Source organism: Neocloeon triangulifer, unplaced genomic scaffold (assembly GCF_031216515.1).
Source record: "Neocloeon triangulifer isolate White Clay Creek 2 clone unplaced genomic scaffold, ASM3121651v1 ptg000001l, whole genome shotgun sequence".
Classification (NCBI taxonomy): Eukaryota; Metazoa; Arthropoda; class Insecta; order Ephemeroptera; family Baetidae; genus Neocloeon; species Neocloeon triangulifer.
In genome coordinates, this window is record NW_026775544.1 from 9946601 (window position 1) to 9974383 (window position 27783).

The 27783-nt window shown below is 41.3% G+C and overlaps 8 protein-coding genes across 16 annotated transcripts in view; 3 read left to right on the forward strand and 5 right to left on the reverse strand.

Moving 5' to 3' along the window:
* Positions 1-1258: 1258 nt before the first annotated feature.
* Positions 1259-5533, reverse strand: LOC132201037 (transcription factor SPT20 homolog). Of its 3 annotated transcripts, none has more exons than XM_059627027.1 (15): positions 5367-5533; positions 5138-5299; positions 4478-4831; positions 4213-4425; positions 4027-4149; positions 3704-3963; positions 3424-3652; positions 3200-3368; positions 2723-3142; positions 2398-2663; positions 2307-2336; positions 1937-2201; positions 1796-1881; positions 1554-1739; positions 1259-1502 (listed from the first exon to the last, which is right to left on the reverse strand). In XM_059627027.1, the coding sequence occupies exons 1-15, from the start codon at positions 5394-5396 to the stop codon at positions 1398-1400; spliced, it is 2898 nt and encodes a 965-aa protein (XP_059483010.1). In that variant the 5' UTR covers positions 5397-5533; the 3' UTR covers positions 1259-1397. The 3 variants fall into 3 exon arrangements, with proteins under 3 accessions (XP_059483010.1, XP_059482925.1, XP_059483088.1); XM_059626942.1 differs by having other exon boundaries at positions 1260-1502; positions 2723-3145; XM_059627105.1 differs by lacking the exon at positions 2307-2336 and having other exon boundaries at positions 1262-1502; positions 2723-3145; positions 5367-5532.
* A 440-nt stretch (positions 5534-5973) lies between these two features.
* LOC132205402 (exosome complex component RRP43-like) lies at positions 5974-8093 on the reverse strand. Of its 5 annotated transcripts, none has more exons than XM_059634714.1 (7): positions 7898-8093; positions 7241-7277; positions 6920-7057; positions 6565-6859; positions 6388-6508; positions 6230-6333; positions 5974-6166 (listed from the first exon to the last, which is right to left on the reverse strand). In XM_059634714.1, the coding sequence occupies exons 2-7, from the start codon at positions 7262-7264 to the stop codon at positions 6045-6047; spliced, it is 804 nt and encodes a 267-aa protein (XP_059490697.1). In that variant the 5' UTR covers positions 7265-7277; positions 7898-8093; the 3' UTR covers positions 5974-6044. The 5 variants fall into 5 exon arrangements, with proteins under 5 accessions (XP_059490697.1, XP_059490534.1, XP_059490456.1 ...); XM_059634551.1 differs by lacking the exon at positions 7898-8093 and adding an exon at positions 7601-7757; XM_059634473.1 differs by lacking the exon at positions 7898-8093 and adding an exon at positions 7342-7499.
* LOC132205186 (G2/mitotic-specific cyclin-A) lies at positions 7965-10040 on the forward strand. 2 transcript variants are annotated; one of them, XM_059634233.1, is made up of 5 exons: positions 7965-8251; positions 8385-8795; positions 8860-9288; positions 9344-9591; positions 9653-10040. In XM_059634233.1, the coding sequence occupies exons 1-5, from the start codon at positions 8093-8095 to the stop codon at positions 9765-9767; spliced, it is 1362 nt and encodes a 453-aa protein (XP_059490216.1). In that variant the 5' UTR covers positions 7965-8092; the 3' UTR covers positions 9768-10040. The 2 variants fall into 2 exon arrangements, with proteins under 2 accessions (XP_059490216.1, XP_059490140.1); XM_059634157.1 differs by having other exon boundaries at positions 7966-8251; positions 8382-8795.
* A 413-nt stretch (positions 10041-10453) lies between these two features.
* On the reverse strand, positions 10454-14351 carry LOC132205332 (branched-chain-amino-acid aminotransferase, cytosolic). The gene is made up of 8 exons (XM_059634352.1): positions 14194-14351; positions 13825-13890; positions 13552-13761; positions 12156-12386; positions 11911-12099; positions 11742-11856; positions 11535-11689; positions 10454-11477 (listed from the first exon to the last, which is right to left on the reverse strand). Exons 1-8 carry the CDS (start codon positions 14242-14244, stop codon positions 11283-11285), a joined length of 1212 nt encoding a protein of 403 aa, XP_059490335.1. The 5' UTR covers positions 14245-14351; the 3' UTR covers positions 10454-11282.
* A 680-nt stretch (positions 14352-15031) lies between these two features.
* LOC132205117 (exportin-6-A) lies at positions 15032-19985 on the forward strand. Its single transcript, XM_059634035.1, has 17 exons — positions 15032-15339; positions 15399-15599; positions 15712-16180; positions 16241-16452; positions 16505-16677; positions 16737-16973; positions 17034-17142; positions 17194-17286; positions 17342-17622; positions 17674-17932; positions 17994-18159; positions 18212-18364; positions 18422-18593; positions 18648-18759; positions 18813-19085; positions 19139-19369; positions 19426-19985. The coding sequence occupies exons 1-17, from the start codon at positions 15337-15339 to the stop codon at positions 19525-19527; spliced, it is 3246 nt and encodes a 1081-aa protein (XP_059490018.1). The 5' UTR covers positions 15032-15336; the 3' UTR covers positions 19528-19985.
* On the reverse strand, positions 19545-21057 carry LOC132205663 (DBH-like monooxygenase protein 2 homolog). Its single transcript, XM_059634938.1, has 3 exons — positions 20749-21057; positions 20286-20438; positions 19545-20231 (listed from the first exon to the last, which is right to left on the reverse strand). Exons 1-3 carry the CDS (start codon positions 21013-21015, stop codon positions 20040-20042), a joined length of 612 nt encoding a protein of 203 aa, XP_059490921.1. The 5' UTR covers positions 21016-21057; the 3' UTR covers positions 19545-20039.
* Positions 21058-21630: 573 nt separating this feature from the next.
* Positions 21631-22583, forward strand: LOC132194298 (chromatin complexes subunit BAP18). The gene is made up of 4 exons (XM_059615476.1): positions 21631-21648; positions 21714-21805; positions 21870-21968; positions 22074-22583. The coding sequence occupies exons 1-4, from the start codon at positions 21631-21633 to the stop codon at positions 22321-22323; spliced, it is 459 nt and encodes a 152-aa protein (XP_059471459.1). The 3' UTR covers positions 22324-22583.
* Positions 22584-23893: 1310 nt separating this feature from the next.
* The window catches only part of LOC132202367 (ribosomal protein S6 kinase alpha-5-like), a 38097-nt gene continuing 34207 nt past the window's right edge, over positions 23894-27783 (reverse strand). For both annotated transcript variants that reach the window (XM_059629275.1, XM_059629360.1), the window contains exons 7-13: positions 27654-27757; positions 27430-27580; positions 27212-27373; positions 26511-27011; positions 26194-26400; positions 25484-25943; positions 23894-25274 (exon numbers count right to left, since the gene is read on the reverse strand). In XM_059629275.1, coding sequence (XP_059485258.1) covers positions 24919-25274; positions 25484-25943; positions 26194-26400; positions 26511-27011; positions 27212-27373; positions 27430-27580; positions 27654-27757 — 1941 coding nt within the window. In that variant the 3' untranslated portion in view covers positions 23894-24918. The remainder of the gene's footprint in view (positions 25275-25483; positions 25944-26193; positions 26401-26510; positions 27012-27211; positions 27374-27429; positions 27581-27653; positions 27758-27783) is intronic.

Consider the following 27783-nt stretch of genomic DNA (forward strand, 5'->3'; position numbering starts at 1 on the left):
GGCCGTCGTGCAGAACAAGGTGCTGAATGAGGCCCCCACCCCAAGTGGACATAATTTGATGGTCATGACCTCAAAAGAGGATGAGAACAATAAAGACATCAAGCAGTCGGTCGAAGGTCGAAACTCGCCGGGTGGCAATAATCTTCACCAATCTGAAGAGGAGGCTGCCGTGAAGGAGGACCAAGAGACAAAGGAGGAGGTCGGCCCATATGACGTGAATGAGCTGGAAGCAAAGACCAAGAATGACATGAAGCAGCCGGTCGAAGGTCGAAACTCGCCGGGTGGCAATAATCTTCACCAATCTGAAGAGGAGGCTGCCGTGAAGGAGGACCAAGAGACAAAGGAGGAGGTCGGCCCATATGACGTGAATGAGCTGGAAGCAAAGACCAAGAATGACATGAAGCAGCCGGTCGAAGGTCGAAACTCGCCGGGTGGCAATAATCTTCACCAATCTGAAGAGGAGGCTGCCGTGAAGGAGGACCAAGAGACAAAGGAGGAGGTCGGCCCATATGACGTGAATGAGCTGGAAGCAAAGACCAAGAATGACATGAAGCAGCCGGTCGAAGGTCGAAACTCGCCGGGTGGCAATAATCTTCACCAATCTGAAGAGGAGGCTGCCGTGAAGGAGGACCAAGAGACAAAGGAGGAGGTCGGCCCATATGACGTGAATGAGCTGGAAGCAAAGACCAAGAATGACATGAAGCAGCCGGTCGAAGGTCGAAACTCGCCGGGTGGCAATAATCTTCACCAATCTGAAGAGGAGGCTGCCGTGAAGGAGGACCACGAGACAAAGGAGGAGGTCGGCCTGTCTTTCGTGACATTTTAAAAGATGAAATCAAATTAATTAATCCAAAAGCATTATTGTCCATAATGTTACATACAAATAAAACAATAATCCCAATTTATTTACCATACTGTTTCCTTGTTTATCTGATAAAGAAAATGAATACTTAAGATAATTGAATTTAAAATTCTTAACCTGAGGAGATTTTGGAATGTAAATTAATTGATTTTTGATGAACTTTTCCTTCACTGTAGATTGATTTTGCAGCAGAACTGGATCGAATAGAAAGAGAAAAGGAATTATTGAATTGAATGTTGATTTAGTGGAAATTTTCAGTTGAGCATTTTCCAAGATTATAACAAATTTTCTCGTAACTTCAAAAATATTAATTAGATAAATATAAATTTCCAAAATATTTATTAATCTTTCTCATTTTTAAAATAGAAAAAAGGTATATTGTGCTTTTTTTATTTATTATTTTTTTTATTTTCAACAACACATATACTTCCAAATTGGAACAAATTTGCACCACAAATTTTTAATTATCAATTATAAATACAAAAAATGCACTGTGGACGAGTAGAACAAATAAACTTTTAGTCGCACCAGTCAGTCACTTTGGCTCAGCAGCACTTGAACGGCGAGGAGGCTTCACATTTACTTTCTGCTGGTTCAAACACTGCTGTAGCTGAGGGTGTTTTTGCAGCGCCAACTGCAACTACGGAAAGATTATTAAAACATTTTATTTGAGAGTTTGTTGTTAACTTGCCTGCTGCTGAGTTGCTAAAGTAACTACTGGCTGTCCTAAAGTGGCTTGCAAACTTGTTTGGGGGGTTTGGCTCTGCAACTTCAGTGTGGTGGTGTGGGTGGGACTTCTCTGGACAATCCCTCTACGTTGAACTTGGCCAGGCAGTGCGCCCAAAAGCTGAATTTGCTGCGCACTGGCTTGAGTAAGCTTAAGGTTTTAAAGTTGATTTTAACTAGCCAGACAAAAAAATACAACAAACAAACCTGAGGAATAGCCATTGGGCTTGTTGGATTTGGCCGAAGTCCCTGGCCTAGAGCAGTCTTCACTCCAGCCGGCGTCATTACTTGAGCTGTTCAAAAAACAATCAACAGTGAAAAAGCTAAGGCCAAGCTATGGCCACTTACCAACGGGAAGAGACAAAACTTGGCCTGTCCCAGCCATCGTGTTGGCTGTGAGCAGCATGGTGTGATTGGCAGGGCTAACATTCAGGGTTCCAAGCTGAGTGGTTATGGGCTGAGGAGTGGGTGCTGGCGCCACGACCGAGGGCGAAGTCAGCGTGGCCGTGTTGGCGATGGGCAAGGTGGGGACAATCACACCCGAGGGCTGCACAGCGTTTTGAGACACATTCAAAGAGAGAGATATGGGGTTCGGCAAACCCGGTATGGACACCTGCAAATAAGACGAGGCTAATTATTTATTGGCTGCCAGGAAGAAACTTTGATCACAGAGAGGGAAATCAGAAAAAAGCCAAAACAAAAGAAAATGAGAACTCACAAATTCCCATGCATCCATTATTTCAGTCTCCTGTTTTTAATCAAGAGCAGAAGTGTTTTCATTTCATTTCTCTCTTAATTGCATGTCTCACCTGAACATTTTGGAACGCAGGGACTCGCGCCATGGCTTCCTGCAGACTGGCTATGTGCAGATTTAAATTTGACACCGAAGACACTGAAAGAGTCGAAGGACTGGACATGGGGGACTGTGTGATGGGTTTGGGACTTTGGGACGTTGCGACTGGCGACGGAGGGGTTGGGGCTGGTGCCACATACGCTGGGACAATCGTCGGACTTGTTAGCCTCTCCAGCAGGTTGTTCGTTGATCCTGGCATTGGATTATCAGCCGACGGAGTGCCTGAGTGGTAAATTATTTATAAAAATAAAGTAAAAAATGTGCAATTGGCAAGAAAAGACCTGCTAAAAGGGCAGACAAACCAGGCATGGCCATGCCCAGGTTGGTCTCCTGAGCCGCTTGGATTTGGACTTGAGGTGGTTGAGGCGATTGCTGGCTCACTTGCTGAGGGGAGGGTTGCCTTTGTTGCTGGCTGTTCTGAGCGAAAGTTGCCATGGTGGGTCTCAAGGTGGCCACCATCTTGTTAGGCACGGAGTAGGAAAAATTAACAAAGGGCTGAGCAGGGGCAATGACCGGAGGGGCATTTAGTTGAGAGGTAAGAGCCGACATCCTGGCCGGCTGCGGAGAGAGCAGACTTTGTTGGGGCGAGGCTTGAGGGGTGATTTGCTGAACTGGAGCATTCAGTCTGGCGGTCAGCAAGGTATTGCTCTGTCGACGACCTTTCTGAGCAACCTGCTGAGGTACGGCTGCATTGGCATTTGCTGCTAAAACAATTTTTAATATGAACGACGCCTTATTTAAACTACATCTTTAGTTACCTGCTGCCTGTTGCTGAAACTGCTGAGCAGAGTTCATCAGGCTGGTCGCCAGAGCACTAATAGCAGCATTCGTTGCGTTGTTGTGCCGCGTTGGAGATGTGACTTTAGTTGGACTCGTTTGTACTCTGGCCATTTGCTGCTGTTGTTGCTGCACCATTTGAGCAGGCACCTTAAGTAAATCAGAACTAAAATGGCAGCTTTCGAGGTTTTGACAAAAGACTTACCCCCAAAATGGGATTATTAAGTGCAGTAGGTTTGTGCATGAGGAGTGGATTAATTGCCATTTCCTCTACTTTGTTTTCCTCCTCTTTCTTTTCCCAGGTGTTTGTCACCGAGGGAGTCTTGCCTGGCACGATGTGAGTGATAGTGACTAACTTACGTCCCTCTTCGGTGAAAATTTCACAAAATTGGTCTATGTACTTTTTAGCGTGCCACTGTGTTCCCAGGGAAAACCTACAGAAGAGGAATTAAGGAACTTGTTGTAAAGTATTTAAACAAATTTACCGGCAAGAGGCTCCATTTCGATGTCCCTCTTTGAAGTCTCTGTCAACGTACAACTCTCCGAAATATTCGGTCGTAGATGGTCTCTGCATCAAACTAAGTTTTATGTGGTACACCCTGCCTTGAGCTCTTTCTGTCTGCAGAATGTACTCTTCAACAAGTTGGGGTAGACATTCACTAGACTGCGGTGGCTCCTCACAAGCCTTGATTCCTAGACGAAGCACCTCTGAAGGGTCAGGTGGCTCCACATGGCCGTTGACCATCTGGAGAAGCCAATTAATCAAATTATAGGTGTGGGTGGGGAAGAAGTATAAGATTCACATTACCTGAGGAGGCAATTTGAGGGGCTGCGTTGGACGAGCTCTCGGGCGCTTGTCCAAAAATCGAAGCAATGGTGTACTGCACGAATTCAGGTATTGACTTAATCTTCTTCTTTTGTTGATAGCAGCCTAATTGAGAAAGAAAACTTACAATTAGAAAAACAATCCTAAATTATATGGCAAAATTTGTACCTGAGAGTACTTTCGAACGAGTCTGCGCAGCGGAGGCGAACTTAGACCAAGGCCTTGATATCGAGCCCTGGTGTTATGCACAGCCACTGAGGGAGAGGGGTCAAGACACAGTGGACCTTGGGTAGCCAAAATCAACTGACTTTCTATTTCCAACTTTTCCTGGTTGGTCCAGTTGCCCTCACTTGTCAGCTGGTTAATATCACACAGCAAGCTCTGAGGGAAAAATTTTATTTTCAAATTTTCAACCAAATTTAAGGCATTTAACCTGATCCGAAGGTTTGAGGAGGACGAATCGATTGTGTCCAGCAGGACAGTGCCTCATGTCCATAATCTCTGCAACGACACAGCCGGCATAGAACAAAGGCACTGGACTGTCCTCGAGCAGATCTGCAATGGCAGGAGGCAACTCCTCACGATCGATGTACGGCAGCAGTTCATCCTCCTCGTAAGTAGATACGATGGTCGGCGAAACTTTCGAGTCGTCAAAAGGGTAGGCGGAAGTCCTTCCAGGACTGTTGATGGACACTTTGTAGCCCTGGTCGCCAGGAAAAAGTCGGACAAGCAGAGTGCCGAGCCCCTCTCGAGCAACAAGTTTTTTCAACAGCCTTGAAGGGCATGGCTGCAATTTTAAGGTAGAGACGAATAAAATTGTTTATAAGTCAAATAATTTTCTGCTTCTATTATAATTTTAGTGTTTCAACAACTTCTTAAAGCCATGCATCAATTTGAACGGAGGAAATTTGAATTATTTCTTTAAATATTATTAATTATTGCTAAAAATAAATTAAAACAAGTACATTCTAAAAAGCAATTTTTTTAATTAAATTATTGTTTTCTTTACGCAGTGCTAAAATTTAATATTTTGCCATTTTGCCCTAAAATAAACATCCGGTGTTGGCAGAAGAAACGGTGGGACGGTTGCTACCTTTTTCGAGGCGCTTTCCTCTTTGCAGAGTTGCTGGAGCCGCTGGTCTACCGAGTGCAGAAGGGCCGGCTGCTGCGAGGAGGCACAACTGTCGCTGGAAGCTGAGGATGAGTCGCCCGAAGAGCCTGGCGAGGCGTGGTAATACTGCGGATACCCGTAGCTCTGCAAACCAAAAATAGAGTCAAATGGGCGCTGCAAGGGCCTGGGCCGGGCCCAATGGAACTCTTACCTCAGCCTGCTCGCACGCGAGGCCCTGCATGGCTTCAAGCCGGGGTCACCGCATCACAAAGATAAGAGATACCCTGACAGACACGCACGAAACAGGCAGTAGCTGCACACGAGTTTACAAACATCAGGCAGCACACACAGGCCGTTCTCGCCCCGGCTCTTGTTTTTTTTCCTGTCACAAGAAGTGCTGCGAGCCGCCCACAGGTGGCCGCCCTCTCAACACTCTCTGCACACTGCGTCCTTAATATTTTAACAAATAACATAAAAAAATCTTGGAGAAACATAAAAGCATACTGAATAAATATGTAAATTTGAGAAACAAACATTAATTTGATTAATTTATTAGAATTTAAAATTTATATTCCATGCAGAGAAAAATTATAAGTGAAATAATAGGAAGACAACTGTTTTTGCATCTATAAAATAAGAGTAGAGGAATTGAGGCAAAATAGTTGGCATATAAATATAATTTATATTATGTAACTTTGCTGATGTTTTGCGAATTTATTTGTTAATTTTTTTTACATAATTTAATTGGCTGTTTTAATAAAAAAAAAACTCACTGACGAATTTTCAGGTTTTACTGCCTATAATTAAAGAGTCTGCAATTTGAAAATGCCATACATAGAAAAAATTTATTACTAATTGAACTTTAATACAAATCAAATCAACTCGATTTTCAAAAGTCATTGCTGTAAACCGACTTCATGGACGCTTCAACCATACCTTTCAAACTTTGCCATCTCTTTTGTGACTTTGAAATGCATTCACTTACTTGCTGCTCATTTAATCGACAACCACCTAAACAGCAAAAATATTTTAAACATCCTGACCAGATCCAACTATATAATAATAATGGTATACCTGGCTTGTGGACAGTGCACAAATCGGCACCTGTCATTACACAAGTAATAGTGCCCGAGCTTAACGATTCCTCCTCCTCAGAGGGGTCTGCTAAAATAGATTCCCTATGAAAAACAGAAATTTAATACAATCAACAATAGCATTTCAATAAATTTTACTCATCAAACGTAGCAAAAGTGCTGGCAAAAGGGTAGCACGTCAAAACCAAAGGTTTCCTTTTCTCCAACTCGACGCATTTGGTTTTCATTATTGGGTCATATTTCACCTCTGGCAGGGTAACTGCACAATGAAAGTTTTGAGAAAATGATAAAAGTTAAAAAGTATAATTATTGTACCAGTGCTCAATGCTGAAACAAGTGCAGCAACACAAGCGTCGAGGACACTGCCATCGTAGTCCAGGCAGACAAGGTCGCAGTACAGAACCCACGCAACCTTGTCTGGCACCACACATAAGGATTGCAGGTCCACACACTTTGAGTTGGCCAAGACGTCTGCTAAAAATTGGCTGCACACTTGGGCTGTGTTTCCAGGAGGGCCACTTTTGAATTGTGGTGAGCAAAGTGGTGGAAGTTCTAAGTTAGGAATGACAAAACCTTCGTTTGGTTTTTCAGCATTCGGCACCGTCAATTCCTGTTAAAAAAAGTCAAATAATCTTAAAGAATTTTTTTATATTAATGTATTTCTTCTCACAGCTTTGATACCACAAATGACAACGGTGTTTCCAATTTTGATGAGAGCAGATCCGTCTGCTGTGCTGATTGATCCGACATTAACTGCTGTTGGACGCACTTCTGCCAGTTTTCTACCATCAGGTCTAATTTTCCGAGCCTTACAAAAAAATAAAATTATCAATTTTTTTATTATGTATTTTATTTTTTTTATTAAAATATGAAGTATAAATAAATTCCAATATATTTCATGAGTAATTTTGCCAGAAATTTGAGGAAAGCTAAATAATTATCTTTTGTAAATTACATAATACATAATAGATATAATTATGTATTTACTTACCAAAAAGTCTCTCATATATTTCATTGGGTGAATGGTCCTGAAGGAAAAACAGAAAATTATTAATGTTTTATAGAATGCACTATTAACTATTATAGGCAAACTTGATGTGAGCTGACATTTCTTCTCTTTAAAGTATTATTCAATTGCAAAAATTATGAAGCAGCCCACTGGGTTCTGTGCAGTTCTGTGCGATTTGTTATTTTGTTTACTTCAAGCCAAGAAGTATTTGCTTCAAGCGTCAAGCGATCAAGCATGGCAAAAAAAGAAGTTGGGGCGGGGCTGACAAGAGCAGTAGCAGTACAACAATGTACGTAAACTACGTAAAAGAGTATAATTATTCCGTCTGCAATTTTTACTTACATTTTAAGCAGAATTTTTAACAAAATATATTGTTTCGAACAAAATAATTCAAAATGGTTGAAATAACTTAAATTTTAGAGCTTTAAATTTAAAATTTTCCGCATTAATCATGACATAAGTTTTCAAACTTCCCGTGCCTCTCAATAATAAAAAAATATCTTCATTATTTCCGATTTTTGGCAATAAACCAAAAATTAAATTATATTTATTAAAAACAAAAGTTTAATTGTTGTTTATTAAATAACAGTTTAAATTCAAATTTTTAAATGGAGAAAAATTCTTACGAATTTTTAATACTCATTTGACTAGCGTTGCAACCGGTGCCGGGCGCTGATTGGCTTGCGAGCTGCGCGCATGTTCGTTTCAATTTAAAAGATCCGTTGAAAAGAGAACGTTGAACGTGTAGCAAGTCGGTCGGAGTGCTGCCAAGCTGTCGCAATTGCAGCTTAATTTTTCACCGTTTCCATCGATTTCTGGTCCTAGAATCTCGCCATGAGTTCGTTCCAAATCTTCCAGGACCAAGAGAACGGCGGCGCCGTTCGCAGGGCGAAGCAGAACGCCAAAACGAAAACCGAGGGACAGAAGCGGTCTGTCCTCGGTGTCGTGAACGAAAATCGGGTTCGCGTGCAGCAACCCAGGGCAGCCAAACAGGTAATTTCCTCAAAAATTCCACGCACTTCAGTCTTTCCTCGGCGTGAGAATTGCAAGAATTTCTCTAATTTGGACTTTTCTCTCATGAAATGTTCGTTGAAATGACGCCACGCATGCCTTTTGCTTTCAGCAGCAACCTGTTTTAAAAGCCACCGACGAAAATGCCTTCGCTCGGAAAAATGAAGCCAAGGCCTGCGAGTCAAAGCCGAAATTTGAAATTCGGAAGGAAGAGCCGAAAAAGGTCGTCCCTGAACCAGTGATTGAAGTGAAAGAGGAGGTCGTGGTTGAAGATATTGCAGCTGTGGAGGAGAATGTTGAAAATGACAGAGAGTCAGGCGAGATTTCCAACAGCATCTCGCACCTGCAAATTCCGGACGAAAATGAGCTTAACCTGGACATGTCTATGGACAGCATCATTGGCTCGCCAATGTCCGTCGATCGCAGCGTGGCCCAGAGAAGGATCAACTACCAGCAGGTTGAAGAAGAGTTCTACAACGTCACCGAGTATCAAACTGAAATCTACAAGTACATGAAATCAGCCGAGGTAATTTTGAATTACCATCTTTTGCAATAAGTTTTCATATTTAAATTGTTTCCATCTTTTTCAGCTGAAATTCCGGCCTAAGCCTGGCTACATGCGGAAACAGCCGGACATCACTTACTCGATGCGCTCAATCTTGGTGGACTGGCTGGTCGAAGTTGCTGACGAGTACAACCTTCATGGGGAAACCCTGTTTTTGGCTGTGTCTTACATTGATCGGTTCCTAAGCTACATGTCTGTGGTTAGGGGAAAGTTGCAGTTGGTTGGCACTGCGGCTATGTTCATTGCTGCCAAATTTGAGGAGATATATCCTCCAGATGTCAGTGAGTTTGTCTACATCACTGACGACACTTACACCAAGAAGCAGGTCCTCCGCATGGAGCACCTCATCCTCAAAGTACTTACCTTTGACATGTCCACCCCAACCATCTTGAGGTTTGCCACCAAGTACAACCTTGCGGCTCACAGCTCCGAGCCTACCAAGCATCTTTCACAGGTACAACGAAGGCTTTTGAATAATAATCTGTTTTAAACAATTGATTCCATTTCAGTATCTGTGTGAGCTGAGCTTGTTGGACGGAGAGCGCTTCATGCATTTCCTTCCCTCCGAGATGGCTGCGGCGGCTGTTGCTTTGGCAAGGCACACGATGGGTGCTGAGCCTTGGCCTGAAAACCTGCGAGAGCTCACTGGTCTGTCCATTGAACACCTTGGCAGCTGCCTCGACCCCCTGACTCTTGCCTTTTCGGAGGCGCCAATGCACCCGCAACAAGCCATCAGGGACAAGTACAAGGTTTCAAAGTAAGTTTTGATTCCGCTGAAAAGTTTTTCAGTCTCTTTATTTTTGAACTCACTGCTTCAGGTGGAGCTGTGTTAGCCTGTTAGGACCTCTGCGACCCACATTGGTGTCGATGTTACCAAAACCTGCTGCTGAAACTACTCCCAAGAAAATCACCAAGAGCTCAAGCTCGCAGTAAATTAAGCTCCGTTGACTCATTTGACTGATAACTTTGATGGACTCCTGTGATATGCGAGCCACGAATGTTTGCGTTTGTTTTAATTTTGTATGGTAGCCTTTTTGATTATGTCGACTTTTGTGTTCACAACCCAACACCCTACTCATCAGTTTAATTCAATGGACCAGTACAAAGGGTGTCTTTGATTGTAAATAATAATGTCATTTCTGAATGTTTGCAATTTGACCAAGACTACACATTTTATAATTAAATCTTTGCTGCACAAGCAACTCATTCAAACTACTTTTATTATTCAACTATTATTACTATTATTATTTTATGCTAAAAATTCATCAAGCATTTCAGTTTAAAGGTATAAATCAGATACACAAGGAAAACACTATTTAAAGGGAATCTTTGGTCTGGCTTAGCACTTCCTATTGTTATGGAAAAAAGGGCAGGTGAATGGATTCAACTTGGATGTGAATTATTGTAAGAAAGGCTCATTGTTATCTCCCCTCTGGGAAAATCGCAACATGTGCAGCTGCTGCACCAAGACTTTTTACTATGAGGGCCCCAGCTGCCTTTGTGTCACAAGCACAAACTATAAAATGCCACAATTCCTCAGTTTTTGTTATTGATAAGGGGTTCAAAGAGCAACAAGTATATGGTTTTTTTTTTTAGTAATGGCAAAGCTTTATTAATCAAGCAAAATTGCTAATAAAAAGTAAAATAAGTCCAGCTTAAAATTTTCAAAACTTTAATTCGTGGCAACATTTTCACACAGCTGCAAGACGGCTACATGACTGATGTGAGGGCAAGAGTTTTTTTTTCTACAGTACAAAAATAAAGATCTTTGAGTAACAAAATGGCACGGAAGATGTCTAAAACAGGAGAGGCACTCAACTGCTGCCTATCCTCTTACGTATTGTCACGTTTTAACAACTAGAAAGGCTTTCAGAATATAGAAAATAACATTTTGTTTCAAAAACGCTGCAGTAGATGCAGATCTATTGATCCGAGGCAAAAGCTCGTTAAAAGGCACTTGGGCGATTTTCTCAACATATCAATAAATATTTAACATTGGGCAATAGACCCGTGCTAACATAAGTACCCAATTTATTTATATATGCATAGCAAAGGGCTGCTTTTCGAATCTAAATTTCTGCATTGAAAATTTAAGTATGATGGCACCAAGTAGAGAGATTCTTACTGCGTCTCTAAGAATATAATTGTGAGCAATAACAAAGTATATAAATAAAGGCAAATCTTAAGAGAGCTAAGATTTGTTTCACTAAATATTTGAGCTTTTTATATTTCTTTAAATTCATCTCTCTGTAAAATATGTGTTTCGTTTGACCATTATTGTCTGGCATAATTGATTTTGATTTACTTCCTGGGCTGCTCCAAAAATATCAACTGACTCGTTGGGATTGACTCGTTTCCTCTTTGATTCGAGTTTGATATGGTGTTAAATTTGCTTGCACTGAAGGTAAAATTATTGGAACACTTAACATGTACGTAGGAAACAATTTTTCATGCTTGGTCGATACGCAGGGCCCACGGGTGGTCCACGTGGCCGTACTGAATGTCGGTGAGGGTCTTGAGAATACGCTGGTGCACTGGAACATCATATTCCATGGTGGGGATCTTCAAGGTTTGCCCTTGGTACAATATAGAGGACACCGGACACACCACACATGCAGTTCCGGCGCCAAAAAGCTCCAGCAGCTGAATTTAATCAAATCATCATTTTTATAATAATAATCAACTTAAACAAATGCTCACTCTTTTTTCATTAAGAAGCTGCTGCACTTCGGGCATGGTAATTTTACGTTCGACTACTTTAAATTCTCCCCACTGCAGAGCAAGTTCAATAATCGACTGTCTTGTGATTCCTGGCAAGATTAGGCCATCCAATGGTGGAGTAACTAGTTCTCTCTCTGAAAGTTCACTCAGTTAATATACCTAAAACATTGTTATCTTGCCAATTACCTCCATTCTCATTCAAAATTAGTACAAATATATTCATGGTGCCCACTTCTGTTAGTTGGTGGTCGTCTCCAAATAGCCACAAGACTTGCTGCAGTCCTAAACCAAGTGCCTCAGCCTTTAAAATAACTAATTGTCGAACTAGGTAAATTTAGGAGAAAAACTCAAGTACCTGAACTCTGATGGTTGGTGCGTAATTCGAACCCATTTTTCGGTCGCCGCAGCCTCCAGGCCAGGCTCTAGTGAACCTGGGGTCGGCCAACAGAGAAACCGGTTTGAAGCCGCCGGGGAAGTAGGGACCGACAGGGCACAAAATGACGAAGAGCAAGGCATTATCAGAAGAGGAAACACCAAGAGTGGGCTGGAAAAGGAAAAATAATTTTTTTCTAATAATTAATATTAGGAGAATTTTCTCACATCGATTCCAATCATGGTTGGGCGGATGTACAGACTTGAGGACAAAGAATGGGGAACCCACTCTTGGTCGATGCTGATAAGGCGACAGATGCACTTGGTCAGCTCGTCGCCGTCAAATATGGGCAACTCGGACCTCATAGCTGATACGTTCATTCGCTCCATGTTGCGGTCCGGCCGAAACACCCGAATCTTGTCATCCTTTCCACGATAGGCTTTCATACCTTCAAAGAGCTGTGGAAATTTCAAAGTTTTACAAATATCTGTATTTTCTCTTATTTTGATTTTAAATTGTTTAGCTTTTCTTCATATTTAAATTCCTAGCATAAAAATTCAATTTTTCCTGTAAAAATTATGATTTTTTTTTTTTCATTTAAATAAATCTCAACCTTGAATAAAAATCATAGGAACTGCTGACATCAAAATTCTGAACGCAGCACATGCGAACTCATGGTCAATGCTGCAGATATTGTGCCATGTCAGGAGTAGCGTAGATTGCAAGTTTGATAACAGAGGACTTAAATCACAGAACAATAAGTATAGGCACTTCCAATAAGTGACGTGTACAAGATTGGCACAGTTTGTGATTACAACATCATCAGTTTGACCTCATGAGAGTTAAATCAATCATAGCAAAATTAATGACGCGTGTCTGCAGGCTGCACCAGATAAAATTAATAACAACTAGGTTAAAGGAAAAGAAATAAAAAAAGAGAGAAGAGGAAACTTTTGACCAAAAACTCATTAAAAAAATCTAGTTGCAAAAGGCATAAAAGTCAATAGCCTCGTTTGCAAATTAGTTTGCAAGCGACTCTTCGTTAGGCCACCTCATTTGCGTGCGCGGTCTAAAAATAAAGAGTCAGTGAGAAGAGGAAGCAGAGCCAGGCAGCAAACGCATTGTGTAACTTTCCACTCTCCGACTATAATATTCTGTGTTGTGCCACTGCTGATATTTATGTTTGCCTTCCACGACATATATTATTTCAAGGTGACAAAATCATAATTTAATCAAGAGCAACAGAAATCTGAAACTCCATTCTGTCACCAAGAGAAATAAAAAAAATATATATTCATTAAAAATTATTGTTTAATTGTATGAATAGGATTCAATTATTTAAATGTGAAATATTTAAAATTTTCTGCATATTTGTATTGGGACTGTACTGTCAGAAAAATTCAATTAAATTTAAAAATTATTTTTCTACTAACATAAATATTTATGGAATAAATATACATAATAATTATACCATTATAAAAAGTATTGTGTAAAAGACGAAATTAAATCAGCGAACTTCATTTAAAATAGCAGAAATATTATAAATTTTGCTTTCATAACTTTAAAAAAAAAATTATATAAGGAAAATCTCACACAAAATTAAATATAAAAAGATTTTTTTACCTCCACCGCATAGTGGAAGACTTTGGCTGCAGGGTGCAGGGAGATATTCTGGAAAGGCACAATCTTCGGAGTCTGCCAACCGCCGTTGTTCTTATGGAACTCAACCTGCATCATGTGGTCGGTGAAAAACTTTCCGAACTGCAGGGAGGACACCTCGGGCTTGGGCTTGAGAATCTCTGGGGAGGCAAGGGTCACTTCTAAGTCCGAGTACTGTGAACCGACCAATAAAATTTTCGCATTAGGGTGACAACACAGTTCAAGGACACACTGTACCTTGAAGATCTGGTACGGCGGCTGGGACACCCATCTCGAGGCGTTAATGTGGTAAAGCCGAGCGATCTGCAAAAATTACCAAAGTGTTAAAAAAAATGTACCACACCTGCGGGTGCACGTGGGTCCCCATCTGCTGGGGGCAGATTCACGTACGTCAGCGCCGACCGCTTTTACGTCTTAACATTTGGGCACCTGCCATTGGTTATTGGCAGGAGGTGTGTCCGGTTCAAATCGCGGACACGGACGGCAGCAAAAACAGAGAGATTTGAGGCCCAAGGTCGCGCCGAACGCCCGAGTGTCGGCGTCGGCCGACGAGTCGGCGGCGCCGCGACCTCGGTCGGCGCCGCGGACGCTCGTGCTGGTGCTCACCTGAGGCTGCAGAAGGATCCGCCGCAGGTGCATCTGTCCAGCGAAGACCATCGCGACTCGAAGCACACTCGCGAATCTCCGATCTTCTCTGCTCCAAGTCGGTTCGCGAGGTCGCCACACAGATGGCGGGGCGTGTGTGCGAGGAGGGAACACAGAACACACCACTTTCGCCCTCGCAGCCTCTCTATTTTAATTTGTGTACGAGATTTTCGCGTGTCCTTGAGAGAGCCGCGAGAGAGGAGAAGCGACTGCGACTAAAAAGATAAAAGCCGAGAACGAGCGCCTGCCAATTCTTTGATTGCCTATTGCCTCTCATTAAAAGATATTTTAATTATATGTAATTATGTATTCCTAATTTTTTTCCTTTTTAAGATAATTTTTTATCAATTTTTGCTATATAGCAAGATAATAAGTTATAATAACAAGTTATTATATCTCTGGATTTTTTTTTTTTTTTTTTTTTTGAAAAAAACTGAATGATTAAAGTAATTTTAATTACAGCATTTATTCATGTGAAAAAATCTCTTTAATTTATGAGATAAGATAATAAAATTTAAATGATTAAAATAGTAACTAATACCTGAGTAATACCTATTAATTTAATATAATCAATAGTTCAACTAAAACATGAGTCAAATAAATTGGAAATTGCTTACATTTTTAAATTCTAATAAATTAAACATAGAAAAAAATGATGGGCAGAATATTATATTCATAAACATGATAAAAAATAAAATCAGCCCAAAATTCAGAAGGCTTTGGAATTTGGAAACAACGTTGATAAAAATTTAATGTATAATATTATGTATTCCCATTCTTGATAATTTTTGATAATCGATGTTTTTTTAATGACATGTATCAACATGTATGCATAAAACTTTAATCTTTAATCACATATTGTCTTCTTATCGCAAAAAGTGACGGAGCTCTTCCTGGTCGCGCTGCCGAATTTTGATTTTTGTTTTTATCAGGCGCCGTCGGCGAACGAGCGCCAATGGGAATGCTGCAGAAGGGGCGTGGCGCAGACGTTTCAGTGGTCGTGCGACCACACACATGAATTCGCCAATTCTAATCATGTTTTCTTAACAAATCGAGCTCTTTTAGTCCGTAGACTTTCACAGGCACAATATTAATCTCCCGAAGATGGTAGGCCATTAAAAATTTACCTATTTAATGCCCAAATCTAATCGAAAATTGCCGTTTAGGGAGACGACAACGGCGACTTGAAAACCCTGGAAGCTCTGCTCGACGAGTTCTTCTCTGGCGCTCCGGCCCAACGACAGAGGGAAATCGAGCAAATCCTGCTCGGTTTCGGTTCCCAACGCGGTTCTTGGGGCCACTGCCTGAATTTCCTATCCCGGACTTCCAACCAGTTTGTCTCCATGTTCTGCTTAACAACGATAGAGGTGCGTTTATTTTCTTTAAAAAAAAAAAAAAAAAAAAAAAAACCATGTCATTTTATAAGATTCTCACGTTGATATATTCACTAATTTTTTTTTCAATTTGATGAAATTGCAGACCGTGGTGAACAGGCAGTGGCAAGGATTGCCTTGGGAGGAGCGAGTGCAACTGAAGGTTGCTCTGAACAGCTACACTCTTCAGAACCACAAGCACCTTCCTCCCTTTCTGAGGAACAAGCTCGTCAAGCTCGTCGTGGACATAGCCAGACACGATTGGCCGCACTTCTATCCTGAGTTTTTCGACACCATCCTCCAGCTGATCCACAGTAGTGACCACACAGTTCTGGGTCTGGTCTTTGCACTCACCGCTTCCGAAGAGCTGGTTTCACCGAGGGAGGATCTCAGTTCGTCTCGAAAGGACGAACTGAGAAGACTCTTGTTGCTTCAGGTGCCCAGTTTGTTCAGGGCCATGACGGGGGTTTTGCAAAGACAACTGGAGCGGCAAAAGACGAGGACCTCGACTCCTCCACCGTCACCCACGCATGGGCAAATTGACTCTTGCACTGCAGAAAACTCGTCACCATCTGGTAACTTTATTCTTATAATTTTGAAACAGAATTTTTAAATATATATATATTTTTATTTAGATTCTTTATTGTTGAGTGGAATGTTAGCTGCAAAATTAGGCACTCCTGGACTGACCAAATCAAACCTTTCTGACGAAGATGACCAGGCGGTGTGCTCTCTGGCCTTAAAGGCCTTGGCTCAATACTTGTCTTGGGTTCCTCTTGACAATTATCTCACTCCTGACCTGATAAAAATCCTCTTTCATTACGCTGCCCTTCCTGAGCATGTCCAGGTATAAAAATTCTCACAATTTTGAAAGGCAATTAATGTTCTTTGTATGTCAGGTGTGTGGAGATTCTCCCTCACTTGGAGTGCAGGCAATGTGTGCCATAAACGAACTTCTCTACAAACAATGTGTTCCTGCCGAGTGGCATGATTTGCTCCTTGAAATGTTTGGCTCAGTTTTCACCCTTCTGCAGAAGCTTCTGTCTGATGGCTTAGAATCTGTAGAGGAAATGTATGTAAATTATAATTTAAATCAAGAGAAAATTGTTTGATTTACTTCAACTTTTGTAGCTATTTGGAAAAATTTTCCGAATTTCTCCGCGTCTTTGTCACAAACCACTTGCACCGATTTGAGGGCAACAGAAGATTTCCTATGTCAGAGTTTCTTAACCTGCTATTGAGGTTCACCTTCCAACAGCCCACTTTCGAAGGACAGTTGGTCTGCCTGGAGTTGTGGCTTCAGCTTATCAGCTACCTTTCGTCTCGGGTTCAAGATCGAACCATGCACAAGGAGAATATTTTGGAATGGTATATTTTGTCAAAATTATAAAGAAATAAAAACTGATTTTAATGCAAATTTGTTTCCAGGTATAAAGAGGCTTTGTTAAATTTGCTGTCACACGTTTTGACTAGCATCCAGTTCAAGTACAATCAGGCCAAGTTGGAGGAATTGGATGACGAGAACATGGATTCTGACGTAAATTTTGAATCAAACAATTAGTCTATAAATGAATTTCTTTTAAAATAGGATCAGACTGAGTGGCAGCACTATTTATGCCAACATATTGAAACCATAGCCAAAATTGCCGAGCTTTTGCCCGTTGAAACTTATTCTATGGTGGTAAGTTTCATTTAAAATTTTCTTTCCTAGAATTTCACAGATTATTTTTATGTAGCTGGAGGCCTGGGAAAGTAGTTCCATGGAGTACGTTCGACTTGGAAACACGGGAGTAAACCTGCAGGAACACGAAGCCTCCCGCCTTCACTGCATTTTGCACGATCTCTCATCACTGAGCCAAGCACTTGGCCGCCTTTGTGATGGTTTGGAGACTGAACAAACTGCTGCCCTGGCAGTTGCTGAAAGACTTGCAAATCTTGCCTCCTTCGGTGCTCAAACAAAAATGTATCTTCCTTTGCACTGCCCCAGCCCAGTTCTGCAACCGGACCTTCTCACTGTGTAGGATTTTAATAGTTTCATTTAAATTAAATCTCAAATTCAAATTTTCAGACATGCCCAAGTGCTTGCTGCCCTGAAGGCATGGGCTCCCTGGCTGGGTGAAGTTCCTTCTGGCCACAAACTGGCACTCGAATGCATCAGGACGGCCATCTCGACCATGTCTGAAAACCCTCCTCCCCTAGTGGCCCACGCTGCGGCCCACCTTTTGGTCAGTTTGACTGCCTCCCTCAGAAGTCCAGAGGTCAGCAGTTTGCCGGAAATGCAGGCCCTCTTGCGGCAAGCGCCCAGCTTTCCCAGTCTTCCACACGAGGTATGCTTTCATTGAAACAAAATGAGAGAATGAAACTAATTTTCTGCTCTCATTTCGACAGGATAAGAAACTTGTGCTTAGATCTCTAGCAAACACTTTGTTGCTGCCATGGGCTGGTGTAATTGAACAGCAGTGGCCAGAAAGGCAAAGTGTTTACTCCAGCCTAATAGGTGCCATCACTGCAGACCTGCAAGGGCTGCCAAACGGGATTGTCAGTAGGGACAAAGGTATGTGTTTTTCAAAAATTCTGCGCATTAATTTTAATTTTATCAACTTCAGTCACCCACCTGGTGAACTGCTTACAACTCCTCACGGACCAAGTTGAAAACTTGAGTGGGGAAGGTTCCAACACCAAAAGGGTCCTCTCTGCGTGCGTTGCAGCTCCCGTCAGTCAGTGCCTTGAGCTTTTCCCTGTATATGTAAATGTCCCAGGTAAATTCACATTTTTGTTTTTTTGAAATCGCAATTTATTTTTATTTCCAATTGCAGAGGCTTGTGAAGCCCTTTTAGAAATCTTTTTGGCTGTGTTCAAAGCTCTGCAGGCACAATTAGGTGCTCAGTTTGCAGAGAGGATGGCGCAGGTCTTCTTAGAAGTGTTTACAGGGGACAGATTGACAGTGGCCGTTTTACAACTAGACTCGGGGCCGTGCGTCATCGACAAGTAATCATTTAGGAGTTTTGGTTTTTTTATTGCAATTTCTAAATAAAATTATAGATTTTTGAGGATTTTACAACTAATAATACAAGAGCCGAGTCAGGCATTTAAGAGATTTGTGCCAAGCACGATGAATCTCTGCATGGACCACATTTATCCTTTAGTGTGCGAGGTAAGATTTCTAAATTTTTTTCATTATTAAAATACTAATAACTTTGATTTTAGCGCCCATGTCCGGATGTCAAAGTAGCTCTTTTGGAGCTGCTGGCTGAGCTTGTGTTGCACAACTGGCGATTATTCTTCAAGGGAGGGATGCGCTGCGCTCTGCTTGGCAAAGAAAACAGTGATCCCGAGGGAGGTTCTGTGGAGCATAAAGATCAATTGCTCAGGATTTTGAGAGCTTTTGGCCAGTGCCTTCTCCAGACTGACCCAGCTGCTTTTAAAGTCAGTTTGGAAAGTCTGGAAAAGCTCAATTCGAAATGCAAGCTCTACCAAAAGGTGTGTTTCATTATCTCTTTCCTAAAAAAATAATATATCATTTAAATTTCCAGACAATTTTCAAAGAAGAACTTCTGCCGCATTTCCTAACTGTTCTTCTTCAGTGCCTCGTGGACCGCAACCATGGCCTTTTGCAAGACGAGGTCACTGGTGCACTTTACTCCATGGCCGCGGTAGATTTCGAGTACTTCTACTTGAGATTCGTTCCGAGCTTTTTAGCTGCCAATCTCAGCATTGACAACTCGCAGAAACAAACTCTAGCCACAAATCTGAAGCCCGAATCGGTTTGTTGCCCAAAAGTTGTTACGGAATTATTCATTATGTCCTTTTTTATTTACAGGATTTGCCCTCATTTAGTCAAGGAATCTTGAGGTTGGTCAACGACCTCCACTGCTACCAGTTGTGCAATGCCAGTCTGCCCGAGGGTACCATCAGATTGTAAGATTGCTCTTCCTAGCATTTAAATTCCATTACTATGGCATTTATTTCTCAAGTTCCTTTGATACTATTATATTCTCACAATCAGCCATACTAAAATAGCTTGAAAATTTAATTATTGTACAGGGAAAGCAGTTTTCTTTGCTTCAACATTCCAAATTTTATTCGAGCTTTGTGCATTTATTTGCAAGAAAAATCCTTGTGTAAATGTGATTTTAATGACTGTGTCAGTAATAAAAAAAAATGTTTTAACCTAAGCGTCTCAAGAACCTCCACAGTCCACATGTACACATCCACTCATTAAAATGAAAACTTCAATCGCAAAAATATGAATTAATACCACGCTCGTCGCATAAATTGAAAGGGAGTGAGAACAAAATGTAATGAGAAGGTTGCCTGCAATGTGAACTCTTGATTCTCAAGAGTATGGAGTAATTAAATATGGCAAGGGGTGGATCAATAGAAAGCAACCACTCAACTTTGAAAATCAACATCTTTCTCGAACTCACTCAAAACTTAATTGAAAATAATTTTAGAAACAAATATTGAAAAGAATAGGACTTCAAAAGTGGATGGTTTTTTTTTCATCAGTCCAGAGTGATTTGCGAGTTGCAGCAAATTAATTTTGACGGCGCCTCTTCGATTGGTCCCGTGGTGCTCCAGAGCTCGGGTTTTGCCCCACGAGTAGATTATCAGCACTGGTCCTTCCTAAAAAAATTATTTTTATAAAAAAAAAAATCAAATCGGATTTAGATTAACTACGTGGATTGGCAGATCTTTGTCGTCATAGGCGGCAATCTTGCGCGCCAACGAGACTTGGAAGACGCCAGTTTTCCTGTTGAAGGCGCTGCCCTTCAGGTGCCAATCGTTGTGCGCGTCCTGCCTCGGAAGGCCGTTCTGGCTCGCGTACATGTCCTGTCAAAGGGGAAATTAATCTCGCGGCACTGCGCTCTTTGCGAGAATTCTTTTCCAGGACCAACAAGATCGATTTTGCTCTTGAGAAACTGAGAACACTCCAATTTCCTCAGATCAGCAAGAAAAGCGCATCTTGTTGGCCGGAAAACGGCCGCAACCAAAATGAAAACATAATTAGTAATTAAAATGCATCATTTTTTACTTGAAAGCAATTTTTATTTTAATTATAAATATGTTTATTTTTTTTTTAAATTAAAAGTATTTAATTGAAAATATTTGAATATTTTTGGTTCCACCCTATTAAACTTGCCAAAACAGTTGCATTTCCCGACTTTTCGGGCCAAGCCACAACCAAATCTGCGCCGGCCATGGTCCCGGTGTCGGAGAGTCCGAATCCGACGTAACCTTTGGTGATCGCCTTCAAGTTGAAGTGGAAATAACCCTCTGCATCCAAGCGAGGGTTCCACGATAGGGTGAATTGAGAATCATGGTCCAGAACTTGATGGCGACTCCAGAGCCTTTCGGACGACGTTGCAGCCACGAAACAGGACAAGACGGGAATAAAAAGAGCAGCCATCAAGTTGCGAGATGCACAATTGCACACCCTCGCCCGACCACAGCCTCACTGACACTGATGAGCGGTGGCGGTGAGCAAAGAGGTCGAGTGTGCAGATGATTCTCTCACCCCTTTCCATCTTTGCAACGTCAACATTACGCAAATACGAATGCAATAAGTTTAATCTCTGATACACATGCATAATTTTGTAAAAATTAGTTTTCCAAACAGGTAGAGATTTGCAGAAAATTATGAAGCATTATTTGAAATAGTTTAATTGTTCAAAGGAAATTACATATTTTTTAATTTCATGATAATTATTTAAAAGTAAACCTTTTCTGAAAGTATCTATGAATAAAATCGCAAAAATGACCTTTTAAATTCGATTTTTAAATTTTCACGGAATTTCTTTTTTCATTATTTCTTGCGCAAATAAATTGGCGTGTATCGCGTATCGCGCCTTGAATGCGCCATAGCGCTTCAAATAAGAAATATGACCGGCGCTTGCGCTGTGACGAGTGCGTCGCCAACCAAAAGTTTGTTGATTGTTTGTGTCCCGAGGGTCTCGGTTAAAAAAGTTAAAATTTGTTGACTTTAAATATTTTTAGGACGTTTTAAACCCCCACAGGCGTCACAATGAATTCGGCGTCGAAGGTAAAAGGCCAAAATATCTCCAAACAGCTCGTTTTAAATCGAAATTTTGTTGATTTTCTACGCAGGTAGGCGAGATTTTTGCGGCGGCCGGTTCGGCTTTCAACAAATTGGGCGAATTGACGATGCAGCTGCACGCTTCGGCCGATTCGACAGCGGGGTAAGTGCATTGAAATGCAATTAAATTGTAGCTAGAATAATACTGACGCAGTTGATCTTGCTAGGAAGTGGACAGATCAGGAGATAGAAATGTTGAGGGACTCGCTGCAGCGGTTTAGCGGAGACCTGAACTCGATTTCGGAGGTCATCAAGGCGCGGACAGTGTGAGTTCACTATTTAGCAAGATCAACTGTGTTTTTAATTTAATAAAATTCATTATTCATTTAATTTTTGAATGCTCTATAAATTCAATCTTCCACTATTTACAGTAACCAAATTCGTGCAACTCTGAAGAAAAAAGCTTTTGAGGACGCAGGAATTCCAGTTAGGACATCTGTCCAGCAGCCAGCGCAAACACCCACCACTCCAACCTCAATGTTGGCCACGAGAGAAGTTAGCAAACCATCTGCAGAGGTGACTTTGAACGCCCTTAACGCAACCGTGGAATCAGAAGTGGATGTCGAAGGTCTCAACGAAGATAAGCTCGAGTTTGGTCCCACAGAAGAAGTTACCTCTTGAGTTCAGTTTCTTATTTGACTTATTATTATTGGAAGTATAACAAAACTGTTGAGTGAGCCCTATGAATGTAAAAAATCCGACAATTTACTGGTAATTTTAATAAATTTGACAAATTTTTAGTGTTCAAAAAGAAATCAAGTTTAAATATTGCTCGCTGGTATTGGCAGATAAAAATTTACAAGTGCTTCCCAAATTTTTTGTCTCCATAAATAGATCTTTAGAATTTAATAAGGAATTTCTGAAATTTTATCTCCATTATTATAAAACTATTTATTCTAAAAAATTTGATTTTCGGGTGATTTCTTAGGAAACAAATTTCTTTCTCAAATTAAAGTATCCCAAAATTTATTATTATTTATATCAAACTTGGTTTCACACAGAATTTCTCATGTTGTTCTGCGTTGCTTGGAAATGCCTCCTTGACATGTGTTCTTGAAAAATCGAACGCCAAGTTCCAGTAGGTTCTGGGGCAAAAGGATGTTCCGTTCTTCCAACGTTGATCTTCCGGCCATTGCTGCGCGCGACCATCAACCTCAGCATGTTCTTGGCCGCCGCGGCAGCCTCTTGCTCGTCAAGATTCAAAGTCACGGACGTGGCCAACGGCGGATTGATGATGCGCACCAAAACGGTCTTTGGCAACTCCGAGCGAGCTGAGAATCGCAGGCGGGAGAAAAATCTCGCGCGCCTTTCCTGGTGAGAAGTGCATGACTCCGGAGAGCGCGACCTGTCCCGAACTGGTGGTCTTCTGAAGGATCACCTCCTGCCAGGGCTTGCTTGCGGAGAATTTTCCATCCTCTTGGGCGATCCATGGCTGCAGGCGACTCTCAAGAATGGCCTTCCCGCCCTTGATCGCCTCCTCTCGCCACGCAAAGTGCTCCAAACTAGGCAGGTCCGTCATAATCCTTGCAGTTAAATTGCGTCCAAGCGGTCGCGGCATCACAGAATTTAGAAAATCTGGACGTTTGAATTTGAATACGATTTTAGAAGCAAGAATGTCAACGGAAACTCTGTTAGACCCAACAATCACTTGAATTTTGATTGTTTAAATTTTTTCTTTCAACAAACGCGTGTTTATTTGAAATAATTGTTCTGACATTTGAAAAAATTATAAATATAGTATGACCCTTTTCTTAAAATTAAAAATGCAAAAGTTACTTAAATAATATTTCAAAAAAGAGAGTATTCTGAAAATAATTTTAAAATAACACTGCATTTTAATTTAAATTAATCCTAACTATATTTTTTTGTTCGGTATAGCAACTTCACATTGTGATTTTATTTCCATTTTAATATGGTTTCTTAACTTGAGGTTTCTTTTCAATATTTAAACTAATTGATATGATCAAAAATGTCATAATGTTAACTGCAAATTCTTGAGTTGATAAAATACAAAAATATCTGAGTAATTTACAATCAATTCGACAAATATTAAGGGTTCAAAAATTTATAAATTTTTCAATAATACTTAATTAAAATGCAAACTTCAAAGTGCTGTGAATGTAACTTTAGTATTTCTATTAATTTAGAATAATTTCTTAGTGCGTTGGTGTGGAGAAATGAAAAGCGTGGGTTTCAATTGAAAACAATTTTATTTTGATGCCAAATATCTTGTTAAGAAAGTTGGTTTGTCTCTCTAGTGCGGTAAAGAGTTCCAGGTGTTAAGTCAGCCAGTTGTCGGCTGTGTTCTTCTTACAAATACTTTTAGTCACAACAGATACATAATTTAAATAATCTTTCCCTCTAAACAACACAAAACAATAATAAGATGTCATATATAATATAATGAGAAAAAATCAGCGGTTTTTATACTTAACAAGTGGAATATGTTCAATAGAGTGAATATTTACTTTTCACCTCGGATATATCTCTGCTATTCGCTAACGTTCATCTCCGCGGCACATTCAAAATAGACACACCCTTTCTTCACTTCGCAGTTTCTCTACCCACCTATCATTGAGTGGGCACTGATTGATCACTGGCAATATATAATTGAATCTGGACTCAGGACCGAATTTGATTTTGATTGCCTCCATCGTAAACATACACATCGGTCCAGGCTTGACTAAATTGTCGCACGTTCTTTTCATTTTTAATAATAAAATATCTTTCATCTGCATAACAATAACTAATTCTCAACTAAGAAATTAGTAACACAATTGAAAGGCTCTTTTCACAGCGCCCTTTGCTCTTACGGCTTCCAGAGCATAACCACTCGACTGAAAACTGATTCTTGAGAGATGATACTTTTATACATTATTTGTCTCTCACACAAATAAGCCTTAGAGGTCAAGGTTGGTTCATTTACGAAACAACCAAATTGATTACATTATTGTTCCTGCATGATGTCTTTCAATAAATAATAAATAAAATAGGTATGTGTGTATGACTAGATTCACAGAAAAGAACCTTCAAAGATGATAAACGGTTTGGGGCTACCAATTTTATGAAACGGGGATAAAATTATCCCTCTCCTCTTTTTATCTCATGTATAAAAATACGCTTGTGTAAAAATGCAACAAAGCATTAAACTCTCTCTTTTAGTCGAATGGTCAACTCGAAAAAGCTGTATGTTTGAAATTTTGTTTCACTAGCCTATCACTCCAACACAATGGTCCCTGGCCTGTTTTGTGTCCTTTTGTGCCGCTTGCGGTGTCTGAGAGAGGAGGAGAGGTTGAGAGAGCCGGAAGGGTCGTGCTCCTGCTGCTTGCGCTTGCGAGATCGAGTGACGGGGCCCAGCGGGGGACTCTCGTGGCACGGGAGCTGCAGCAGGATGGGACTCAGGTCGTCTTCGTTCGAGCGCGACTCTTCGGACAGGCTGGACAGGTACTCCTGTACGCGCGCCTCTCCAAAATTGAAAATGTTGTCAGTGGACTTGCCGGGAGACGGGCCGAGGGACGAATTGGAGCTCGACTGAGTTGCTTTGCTTGGAGTTTGGATTATGGACGAAGTGCCTAAAACAAAATTTAATATTATACAATTTGTAAGAATAATTTGCAAAGAAATTTTACCCTAAATTTTTACATTTTGAAAAAAATTACTAATTTAAAAATAATAAACATCAAAATTTCTTAATGTATGAAATTATTTCATTGTATCTGGGGAATAATCCACTTCATTATTATTATTTTTTTTATAAATAAATAATGAATATGAAATTTACCTGAGGAACTGGAGGAAGAGAAGCTGCTGGAAGTTGAGCTACTCCTGTTGTCCGTGGATGACTTCTTCATGCGCCTCCGCTGCGCCAACTTGGCGTTGGACACCTCCTGCAGTCTGAATCCCTCTCGGTGAGCTCGGTGGAATGCACTGAAGGTTTGGGCAACCCCCATTTCGACAGAGCGCGTTGACGCGCCCAGCACGTCCGGGGTCATGAGTGGCGTGGCCGGGAAAGGCCCCGTGCCCTGCAGCCACTCATTCGAGTGCAGCGCCCCAATGGTCAGCCGCTGCTTGGGGTCGACAGTCAGCAGGCCGCGGGTCACACGCTTGGCCGCCGACGACACGTGGCACCACGCGTCCGCCGAGAATGAGAATTCGCCGCCCTTGATTCGGGCCATCACAGCTGCTGCGCTATCGTCCCTGCTGCGCGCGTGGAAGGGCGCCCGACCGGACAACATTGTATACTGCAAATGCAAAATCAAAATGTTAAAAAAATTAATACATTTGAATTGCAACGTATTTCTTAAATACATTCAAAATATCACTCTTTATTTTTTTTTTAAGTTTTAACTTTTTTAAATTTAATATTTGGTTAGATAAAATAATTTCTACAGTATTGATGCAACTATTTATTTTATTTAACCATTAGAATAGATTAAGTGAAAGTGATTTCTGGCAGTAAAATTTATTCTGAATAAACAAACAAAAACCTACCAAAATAACACCCAAACTCCAAAGATCACAGGTCTCATCGTAGCCTCCGCTGCTTTTGTTGATGGCTTGTTTCAAAACCTCGGGGGCTGCATAATGCAAAGTAAAACAAGGTGTCAACATTGGCTTATTCTCTTGCTTCAGTCTTGCAAAGCCAAAGTCAACAATCTTGATGTCAGCATTATCAGATGAATTGGTGAATAGCAGATTCTGTGGACACAAAAATTAAAGATTAGCTGCCAAAGTTCTGACTAGTTGATTGAGAAGGTCGCTGATTTCTTCAGCACGAAGAATTTTAATAAAAATTCAAAAACTCTCACCTCAGGCTTAAGATCTCGGTGGACGACTCCCCTGGAGTGCATGAAGCTGACGGCCGAGACGAGCTGCCTCATGATCCTGCTGGCCTCACTCTCGGTGAACTTTTGCTTCTTGCGAATCCGCTCGAGCAACTCGCCGCCCTTGAGCAGTTCCAGCACCAGGTAGGTGTGCGCCTCGTCGTGGAAAACCTCCTCCAGCTTGACCACGTTGGGGTGGCCCTGGCAGGCGCGCAGCAAGTTGACCTCTTGGGTGCAGTCGATTCGCCGACTCACGATTTTGACCGCGTACTCAACGCCGGTCTGTCGGTGTCTGCACTTGCGGCACACCGAGAAGCTGCCGTCACCAAGGATGGAGCCGTCCAGGTCCAGGTCGTAGTTTTGGAAGAAGGGCGAGTCCATCAGTTTGTTGGAGGAACTAAGACTAGAGGTGTCTGGTCGGTGCAGCAAGTGGTCCGAAATGACGTTTTCGCTGAACAGGATTGACGGCGCCACATACGAGTAGCCCTGGAATAAAAATTGGTATTATTTCAGAGGTAATTAATGAAATATGTTTCTAAAAATAGCAATTGTGCAGAGACATTTATCAGCTCCGATTTTTTATTTTGAGGCCAATTGTTAATGATTATATTGTAGCCTCTGATAATGGAATTCGGTCTAATTGTGTTAATGATTAAGGTTGTCTGCCTTGAAGGAAATTAACTCACCTTGAAAATCTTATCAAAATTAGGAGGTACAACAGCGGGAGAGTCTGTGGGTGTCATTTTTGTGAACTCTTCACTAAAGTTGCTGGTGTCTAGCTCGTTGGTTAACTTTGGAATGAAAGGTGCCGGGATCGCCTTCTTGGATAGCAATTCCCAATCCATACCCTGTAATTGACGTTTTTAATGTTACATTGCTTCATTTCAATTCAAATCGAACTGACCTCAAAGAAAGGGTGCTGCTTCAGTTCGTCGGCGTCGGAGGGTCCGCCGCCGAGCCTCTTCCTCGGGTCTTTCACAAGCAGTCTGGAGATAAAGTTGGCCGTAGCGGGTGAAAGATTGTCCGGAATCGGCGGCTCTTGCTTCAAGATTCGTCTGAAAGAAGCGGTTGACATTTGCTTGTGAAAAGAGGTCTCTGGTGGAATTTGAGGAATATATGTGTACTTACTTGGAAATCTCAGGCTGGGTGTTCTTTTCACCGTCAACAGTGAAAGGAGAGGCACCAGTCAGAAGTTCGTAGGTCAAAACACCGACACTCCACCAATCGACGGCCTAAAAAAATTATTTAAATTTGAAAA